Source organism: Microcebus murinus, chromosome 12 (genome assembly GCF_040939455.1).
Source record: "Microcebus murinus isolate Inina chromosome 12, M.murinus_Inina_mat1.0, whole genome shotgun sequence".
NCBI classification, from domain to species: Eukaryota; Metazoa; Chordata; class Mammalia; order Primates; family Cheirogaleidae; genus Microcebus; species Microcebus murinus.
Genome location: NC_134115.1, coordinates 15,171,400 through 15,181,398, shown reverse-complemented (window position 1 = coordinate 15,181,398; position 9,999 = coordinate 15,171,400). Strand labels below are relative to the sequence as shown.

Here is a 9,999-nt window from a genome sequence, read left to right as displayed (position 1 = left end):
CTATTTTTCCAAAGTGGTTGTTCCATTTTACACTTCCACCAGCAGTGGAATGAGAGTTTCAGTTGCTCCACATTCTGGCCAACTCTTGATAATAGTCTTTTTAATTTTAGCCATTCCAATTAGTGTGTAGCTATCTCATTGTAGTTTTAATTTGCACTTCCCCAATGGCTAATAATGTTGAGCATCTTTTCATGTGCTTATTTGGCAACTGCATACCTTCTTTGGTAAAGTATATGTTCAACACATTTGTACACTTAAAGAAATTGTTTTATTATTATTGAGTTTTGAGAGTTCTTTATGTAGTCTGGATACAGTCCTTTATCAGATACATGATTTGCAAATATTTTTCCTATTTTGTGAGTTTACTTTTCAATCTATTAAATGTATTCTTTTGAAGAGCAGAAATTATTAATTTTTATAAAAACCAATTCGTCCTTATTTTTCATTTTATGGATTGTGCTTATTTCTAAGTATTTCATGTTTTTGATGCTATCATAATTGGCATTATTTTTAAAAATTTAATTCATGATTGTTTGTTGCTAGTATATAGAAATGTAATTGATTTGTTAAGTGCTTAACTTGTATCCTGAAAACTTGAAAATTCATTTAGTAGTATGAGTAGCTTTTTTGTAGATTCTGTCGAATTTTTCCTATAGGAGATCATGTTGTCTGTTTTTTTTTTGTCTTTCTATTTATTTATTTATTTATTTATTTATTTATTTATTTATTTAATTTCATTCATCAATATTTTATGGTTTTCATTGCACAGTGTTAAATTTAGTATTTCTTTCTTTCTTTCTTTTATTTCAGGATATTATGAGGGTACAAACATTTTGGTTACATTTTGTGACTTTGCCTCACCCAAGCAGGGATTAGAAGCATGCCCTTCCCCTCTACAATGCTCGCCCCATCCATTTGTTGTGAGTTTATAAAGACTGTTTTACTCTTTTTTTCCAATCTGGGTGCCTTTTATTTATTTATTTATTTTTACTTATTGCACTTACTAAAATCTACAGTATGTTACTGAATGGAAATGGTGAAAGTGGATTTCCTTAGCTTCTTCCCACTATTTGGAGAAAAGCATTCTGTCTTCCACTTTAAGTTAGCTGTGGGGTTTTTTATAGATTTCATTTATTGGTTGAGGATATTTCATTTTATTCCTCATTTGCTGAGAGTTTTCAGAGTTAGATGTTGGATTTGGTTGAATACCTTTTCTGTGTTTTTGAGATGATCATATACTTTTAGGTTTTTAGTTTATTAATATGGTAGCTTATATTAATTGATTTTTTATCATTTTTATTTTTTTATGAAAATAATTTAAAATTTTAATATATATTTTATTGATACAATTGTACATGTTTATGGGGTATCTGTGATATTTTGATACATGCATACCATGTATAGTGATCAAATCAAGGTATTTAGGATATCCATCACCTCAAATATTTATCATTTCTTTGTGTTAGAAACATATTAAATCTTCTCGCTATTTTGAAATATAGAATAAATTATTGTTAACTGCAGTCACCCTACTGTGCTATTGAACACTAGAACTTATTCCTTCTCTCTAGCTTTGTGTTCGTACCCATTGACCAACTTTTCTTTATCCTCACACCACCCTTCCTAGCTTCTAGTAACCCTTGTTCTCTACCTTCATGAAATCAAGGTATTTCTGGGATAAATCTCACTGGTGATGAGTTTAAGTTGTAAAATTTATTTGCATGAAGTTGTTCACAATATACCCTTAGTATTTCTTTAATGTTTATACAATATCTAGTGTTTTCATCGCTCTCGTTCCTGTTATTGGTAATTTGTGTCTTCTCTCTTCTATTCCTGAGCAGTGAGACTAGCTATTTATAAATTTTATTGATCTTCTCAGAAAAACATGCATCATCTCTCAGTCTCATCAGTATTCTCTGTTTTCTATTTAATTGTTCACTCTCATCTGCATTATTTCCTCTCTTCTGCTTACTTGGTGTTTAATTTGCTCTTTTCCTGGTTTCTTAAGGTGGAAGCTGAAGTTATTTGTGAGAGATCTTTCTTCCTTTAATGTAGGCATTTAGTGCTATAAAACTGCCCCTAAATCCTGCTTTAGTGGCATCTTACAAATTCTGCTAGGCAGTGTTTTCGATTTCCTTTTTGACTTTCTCTTTGATCTTATTCCCTTTAATTTTTTCAGTACTTCTTTCCCTGCACTCAGGTGGTTTCCTCACCTGCATGTGTTAATCAGTCTCTCCTGAATAATTGAGAGGGACCCTCTGCAGATCTCCAGAGTTCTCCCTCTGTGTACTACTTCCCTCCCTGCTGCTCAGTCCTGTGAGCGCTGCCCCCTTGACCTCAGTGATCCCGAATGAGCTACGCCTCCTCAAATGAGGGAGTTGGGCTCTGTCTGGGTTTCCTCTCCCTGAACTGTGGCCTTCATTATCTTATGTTCACTGTTTTAAAAACTGTTGTTTCATATATTTTGTTCAGAGTGTTGGTGGTTGTTGATTGGGAGACTAAATCTGTTCCTTATTACTGCATCTTATCCAGAGGAATTGTCAGTATTTTTGCTTTTTTGTTTTTCTTACAACTTAGTATTGGATTCTAAAATTTATTGAGTTATTATAACTATCACAACGAAATGGTATAGAATAGAAAGTATTTGTGCATTCCATGCATTAGGGGTAAATAAATTTTGTTTTGTGAAACTTTTTTTTAGTTAGTATATGCATTTCTGGATGTGTGCATGGGGTTGTGATATAAAAGGCATTTCCTATTGTGGATCATGGTCAAAATAGTTTGAGAAACCATCTAGTATATTATTGTCCAGGTCAGGCAGAAGCCTGCAATGCTTAGTTTCTATCCCTGCATTGGAGGAATCTGGAGAAAATCATCTCTATTTCACATTATCTATCTGAAAAATGGTCATCATCCCCTACAAAACTATGGTCTAACAATCTCTGAAATGATCTCTGGGAAATACCTTGTAGACCTTAAAATTAAGATAGTCCCACAGTTCCATCAGTTAAGATAGAATTCGTTATTTATTGCCACTGTGTTCTAGACACTGTGCGTGGTAGTTTGAGTTACCAGCATGGATGAGAGGGAGGCCCTCCCTGGCCCAGTGCTGAAACACTTCTGGCTACTTAGAGGCGGCAGAAAGCAAGGCTTCAAGAAGTGCTATGAGCACTCAGAGCACAGGGAATATTCAGGATTGTGGAAGTGGGAGGGAGAGTGTTCAGGGGGATTTATTCAGGCAGACTTGCAGGGTTAGAGGATGAGAAAGTGAGATCTCAACTTTGGTTTATTTCATTTATTCATGAAACACACACACATTCTAATATCTACTATGTGCTTGAGATATATCAATGAACAAAATAGATAAAAATCCCTGCTTTCGTGGAGTTTACATTCTACTGGGAAAAATAAAGAACCCACAATAAATGTAATACGTAAATGATCTGTTAAAAAGACAAACTACTATGGATGCAAAAGTAGAGGTGGGGGAGGGCGATTAGAAGTGGGGCCGCCAGTTCTACTTTTAAGTGCTATATATTCAATGAATATATTTAGAATCCAAATATAATAGTAGCGTATATTTATTCTAATACAAATTCTACAAATATTCCAACATAATTAGAATTTTCTGGTCTACAAACCTCTCTAAAACTGCCGATTCTCTGAGCACTGCATTGACACTCTGCAGCCACTAGGGCGCAAATGGGCCATTTCTGAGAAAAAATGGGGTGAGCGTGGGGAGTGTGAGAGCGACGTGGGTAATTATGCACACAGCTCTCCCCTAAGTGTTCCGCAGGGGCTTCTCCACTTAAAGGACACTGGCAAGACAGGCGGAGTTTTACTGTGCGACCTGGACCAGGAGATTTTTGCCCTTGGCTTCCCTTCCTTGGCATGTCCTCACCCAGCGGAGGACGGAGGCCAAGCCGAGGAACAAACTTCAGCCTGGCCATTCGGCACCCGATTCGTATCACAGCCTGGTGACAGTGGTGAGGCCGACCTACTGGCCTCGTCTTCGGGGCTGCAGCGACATTTCTGGGTGCTGCCCGAGGAATCTCGCGGTTACACTCCGTGCCTGGGGTCTGTACAAAAGCTCCACTACATGCTTTACGTTCCCCTTGTAATATTTAAGGCGTAGCCTAGATCCGAGCGTTCACGCTGACGTTCGGTTTCCCGGTCCTTCCCATCCTTAGCCTCTGCGGGCAGATCGGTGACCATTACTATATTTTGGACAGGACTCCAGCCCGTTGCCCTCTCTCGAGCGGAAGGACCGCCAGCCTTTTCCCCCAGCAGGAGGTCGGCGAGGTCAGGCGAGCGGCTCACCTGCCGGGCAGGGACGCGCACGCGTAGGGCGCCGCCGGTTGCGCATCTGGCGCCGGAGCGCGCCCCCAGCGCAGTGCCCGCGGCGACCGCGGCCGTGGCTGGTGCTCCGGAGCGTGGCGGGCACTCTCCGCCCGCGCGGGGGCACCAGAGCCCTCGGAAGTGTCAGGCACTGCGGTGCATTTTCTCAGTTCCCTTTTAAATGACTGCGGAAAAACAGACTCTCCGAGCCGCAAATGGAAAGACGGATTCTCAGACAAGGCTTGCGAATGCCCCGCAGCCATCATTTAACTACGCCCGCAGAGCAGTTACGGTGTGTCACCCGACCCTGCCGCATCTCCTCATTTGTCCCTAGTGAGACCCCGAGGCTCTGCCAGCGCCAGGTTTCTTGGTAGCTGGGTGCATAACGTGCGCCGGGCCCCGCGGGCGCAGGGCACGCGTTTGCGCACACCCGCGCACACATGAACACGCGCAAGGTACGGCCGGGGAGCAAGGGCTCGGGGTGCCCCGCGTGGGGGTGGGCGTCGCGGGGAGTGCAGCTGCGATCTGGGAATGGCTGCGTCCTGCCAGGTTAAAGAAGGAGAGAAAATGAGGCGGCGCCACACATCGGACAGATAAGGGTTGCTGCCCTGCCGCGCATTTAGAGAACCCAATTCGCGTCAGCGCGCTCCCTGCCCCTCACATGTCTCTGTTTCCCCAGCGTGTGATAGCAAAAAAACAGCAGGAAAAGGACCCACTTAGGGAGCTAGAGTGTGTTTGGAGACTCCTTTTACTCTCCAAAAGCACCAACAGGAAGAGCCTCTGATCCCACTGATCCCCAAATAGGTGGCCCGGATTGGGGGCGGTGATCCTTGGTTACCAATGCGGAACACGTTTTGGTGTTTACAATATTTATTTATTTTTAGGATAGCTCGTCCTCCCTTTTAGGCAGGGTGGGAAAGGAGAACGCAGCGGGGAGCGAGAGGGGAGGGAGGATTCCTATAATAAGAATCAGCGCATTTTTCAGAGCTGAACCCAGCCCGGTTTCCATTTCAAAAAGGGAGACAGCCAGCCTCTGCTGCGATGGTAGAAGACACGGTGTGAATTAGGGACCAGGAGGCGTCAAGCAGCGGAACGGTTCATCTCAGAGGTACCTGGATCTAAATGCACACACACACACACACACACACACACGCACGCGCGCTCGTGTCTCCACGGCCAGGATGTGTGCGTGTGTGTGCGCGCGTGTGTGAACTCCCACATGCTGCTGCTGTCTGCTTCTGGCCAGTGGCACCGATGCCTCCCTCCTCCCCGCTCGCCCCCAGATTCCCCTCCCCTCCCCGTTGCTTTTGTCTGGAGGGTGTTATGGGTTTGTGTGTGTATGAGCGTGTGTGTTTTTGGATTTCAGACTAATTTTCTGGAGTTTCTGCCCCTGCTCTGCGTCAGCCCTCACGTCACTTCGCCAGCAGTAGCAGAGGCGGCGGCGGCGGCGGCGGCGGCTCCCGGAATTGGGTTGGAGCCGGAGCCTCGCTCGCTCCTTCGCTCGCGCTCTCCGCGCTCGGTGCCCGGCGGCAGCAGGAGCCTGGACCCGGGCGCCGCCGGCGGGCGTGAGGCGCCGCAGCCCGGGTGAGCAGCGCAGACAGTACCCTCGGTCGCCTCGGCCCTCACTGTCCCCCCTGGGGCAGCCGCCGCTGCTCCCCAGGTGGGACGTGCCGCGCCACCTGCCCGCGCCTCCCGCGCCGGGCCGTGGCGGATTCTGCAGCATCATTCGGCGGCGCGTCGCGGAGCCGCAGCCGCCAGCAGTCTCCGCGCCCCCCTCGAAAGGGTCCTCCGCCCAGCATGTGTCGTGGAATCCTGTCTCGGGGGCCCTTTCCTACCTCCTCTCCCTTGGCCTCAGGCTTGAAGAGAGAGAGAGTGGGCACACTGGCGGTTCCCGAGGCGGCCGTGCCATCGCGGGGCAAGTTGATTCCCGGGCCGGAACTGGGCACTCGTCCATGCACAGTCGCCCGGCCGGGCCCGGGTGGGGGTGAGGCGAGTGCGGAGGGAGAGTGCCCAGTTCGTGGCGCTCCGGGTCCTGCGCCCAGTCTCACGCGTGTCTGTTTGTCCTCAGCCTCGAGGTGTGTGCCGGATCCCTGTGCGCCTCTAGCCAGAAGCCTGCGCCTCGGAGAGTCCCGGGCAGCGCCCGGCGCGCCGGGCCATGCAGCGACGGCCGCGGCGGAGCTCGCAGCGGCGGTAGCGCCCCCTGTGAGGCGGCCCGCGATGCCCCGGCCGCTGTGAACTGTGCAGCCCGCCCGAACGCGCGCCGCCCGGGCCGGCTCAGCCTTGGGCACTCTGGACTGCGAGCGGCCGCGACGAGCAGCCAGGAGTCGATAGAGCTGCAGGCGCGGGGAAGGCCTGCCCGCACAGGTGGGGGAAGCCGGCCGGTGCAGCAGCGCGGGGACAGACACTCGGGCTGGCGCTGGCGGCGAGGGATGTCGTCCTGGACGAGGTGGCGTGGACCCGCCATGGCGCGGCTCTGGGGCTTCTGCTGGCTGCTTGCGGGCTTCTGGAGGGCCGCTCTCGCCTGCCCCACGTCCTGCACGTGCGGCGCTTCTCGGATCTCCTGCAGCGACCCTTCCCCTGGCATCGTGGCATTTCCGAGGCTGGATCCTAACAGTGCAGAACCTGAGAACATCACCGAAATGTGAGTTCCTGGTGCTCTCCCTCCTTCTTTCTTTCTTTAGCTCCTGAGGCCCCAGCTGGCCAGGTGGGTAGGTCCTGGAAGTGAATGCTGTCCCAAGTGTGGGGAGAAGTCCGAGAAGAGACACAGGGCTGGGCCGTCAGTCCGATACCTATTTCACTGGCTTGGGGCTGCTAGTGCAGGGAGAAGTGTGACACTTTAAAATAAGTTTTAAATATATATGCCAATAATATGTGTGGTGGAGGGCGAGGAATTTGATATGCTTTTTATATTTCAAAGCTCTGCTGGGTGTGCTTTAGGCTTGCCTGTGTGCAATAACTTAATTTTGGACATTTTTGTTTTATAAAGTACTATATGTTGTGTTGGAATTTCCAGTAATAATTACTAGAAAGGAGGTTAAAATAATTAACTTTCCGAAATCTGTTGAAGGCAGCGAGAGTCTCTCCCTTAACGTATTTCTCTGAGGTTTAGAGTTAACCAGTTTCCCTTTTCATTTTATATATCAGATTTTGCTTAGAAGATTGCATCCAGAGATGGCCTTGAAAATGATCTGTAAGAGGAGAAGTTCTGAGTGTTGAAATGCACTCGCTCAAAAGAGAAAATGTGATCATTGGAAGCCTAAAAGCCTAGTCTGATTTAATTTGGACTTGACTTCCTAGAGATATGATTTTGAGACCATTTGGATTATAAATCTTAATTGCCCATTGAATGAATAATTTCCCGGGACTAGGTTGGATGGTAGAGCAGTGTATAGTACTCTGATGAATGCTGGCTTTAGCATCGGACCCTTATGTCCCTGGAAATGTTTGAGCTGGCATGATGGAGAAGCAGAACTGTGTATTTCTGTTCTCTTCTGGTGCCTTGTGACAAAAATTACCCAGCAAGTCCTTTCCCTAGCATTCCTGTGCCACCTCTGCTGGAGGTGTTATTATTTTTTTTTTTCCTAGGGACTTTGTCATTTCATCCATTTCATTTACATGAGATTTTTTTCATCCTTGTGGAGGATCGTAAGGCAAAGTTTCTCCCAGTTTTCCTTACCGTGTTTGACACTGAGATAGGCAGCCTGAAAGTAAGGCTTGGGCTGTGGCCTTCCGGTTGTCGAGTGCGCATGCATCTCCCCCCCCCCAACAGAAAATGCACAACCATGTTTCTGCCAACGTAGTTGACCGAGATAACCTGTTTTTTAATGTAAGTAAGAGACCTTCCTAGTCTCTGTTGCCTGTTCTGCTGCTGATGTTCACGTTGTTAAGGCCAGGGCAGGGGGGCTGTGCAGGCCTAGCATTGCTGAGATGTGCTGGGAGCAGCCAGCTGTCGGGCTGAGTCCAGGATGCTAGGATCTCAGTCTTTTTGGCAGGGAGAGCAGGAGCCAGAGGCGGAGAGGAAGGGTGGGTAGGGCTCCAACTCTGTTAGGCTTGGGCTGGGCTGGTCCAGGCCCACCAGCCTGGTCCAAAGTGTCTGTGGCCTTTTGTCAGAATCTGTCTTTCTCACAAGATGGGGCATCAGTAGTCAGATGGAGGAGGCCATATGGAATTCAGAGCCCTTCAGTCTATTTTGAGACCATGGGGAGTGCCTCTATACAGTTAGACACTGTTGCTGTGTGTTGGGGAGGGGGGTTGTTTCTAAATTCTGTATTAGATGACAGGTGCATATAATGAAGAAAGAAATGACATAGGGATGATCATTTTCACTTTAATTTTTTCCCTTTGATATGTTTAATACCACCATCTGAGAAGTAGAAAATAAAACTATCTTTAAATGTAAAAAATTATTATTTCGAACTCTTGTGGGTGCCCGATATATATGAAATCAATAGATTTGAGCAGAGCTTTCCTAATTGTTGTTGTTGCTTCTTTTATATCTGATGGCAGGTTCTGATTTTCAGGCTTTTTAAAATGGATTTTAAAAAAATATATTGACTAAAGCATTTGTCACAGTTATTAATTCAATCGTGGCACTCCTAATTTCTACTTTTATTTTTATTTGAAACTCCATTGGGATTGAGGGATTGGAGAGTGGAGGGGTAAGGCTAAGTGTTAAGGGCAGGGAATTAGGTTAGTAATATTAGGCTGAGTAGATATGAGCTCTGAGAAAAGGTACATTACTCTGTTCCTCAGCCCTGTTTGAGCCCAGCCAATTTATGCTCTGGTGTCTTTGTAAAACATATCACAATACTAGTTTGGAAAGCACTTTGTATAAGTATTTTGAATTCTGCTTTTTTGATCTTAAAGTGACATTAGTAGATGCCCTTATTCCACGCTCATCCTTATAAGATACCATCTGTGTTCTTTCTCTTACATATTAATGTTTGCTTGAGTAGCTTTTAAATTTTTGGCCAGTGGATACCAGCTACAGTTGGAACCAAATTACACTTTTTTTTTTTTTTACTTTATTATTAGACCCAGTGGCATTCCTTAAATAACCTGTTTTAAAGTTCTAGTTTAATGGCGTGAACCTGAAGTTACGCATTTCCATTTTTTTTAAAAAAATAGGAATACTGAAAGTAAACTGTGATTAAAACTTGCTGAAGCAACAGTTTACCACATCATTTAAAAATGGTGTATTTTTCAGTATCTGTATATTAAACCCCTGCGCCCATAGGGTTCTGAGGATGCAAATAGAAGAAATTTAAAAAATATATGTATAGTTTAATTAAAGAGTAGGATTTTTTATATGTGTGTTTTAAGCTAAGCTGACATTTTATTTTCAGAGTCACTGTTTGAACCTGTTTTATTAAAAATCTTCCCACCATAGTATCTGTCCCATACTTTTTACCCTCTAATGTGATATATCTAGATTTGTATCTTTCTATCTATAGATATATATCACGCCTGCCCAATGTTGCACTGCTAAGTGGCAGGTCCTGTTATTTGGAAATGGTTATACCACAGCAGTGTTAAAATAGATTTAAAAACACTACCAGTGTCACATATAATGGAATTCAAGAGTGAAGCCTGTTGTTGGAATTATGTAACCAGCCATTGAAGTCCCAGTTGCATCAAATGCCAAAGTGCATTGCAAAGGAC

At 45.6% G+C, this 9,999-nt stretch overlaps 1 protein-coding gene across 7 annotated transcripts in view; it reads left to right on the top strand.

The window, feature by feature from the left end:
• The first annotated feature begins 5,224 nt into the window (after window positions 1-5,224).
• The window catches only part of NTRK2 (neurotrophic receptor tyrosine kinase 2), a 345,071-nt gene continuing 340,296 nt past the window's right edge, over window positions 5,225-9,999 (top strand). Inside the window, exons 1-3 of one of the 7 annotated variants that reach the window (XM_076008573.1) lie at window positions 5,358-5,446; window positions 5,705-5,922; window positions 6,407-6,979. In XM_076008573.1, coding sequence (XP_075864688.1) covers window positions 6,768-6,979 — 212 coding nt within the window. In that variant the 5' untranslated portion in view covers window positions 5,358-5,446; window positions 5,705-5,922; window positions 6,407-6,767. Of the gene's footprint in view, window positions 5,447-5,608; window positions 5,923-6,406; window positions 6,980-9,999 lie in introns of those variants that run through there. The other 6 variants (XM_076008574.1, XM_076008571.1, XM_076008572.1 and 3 more) reach the window with 6 other exon arrangements.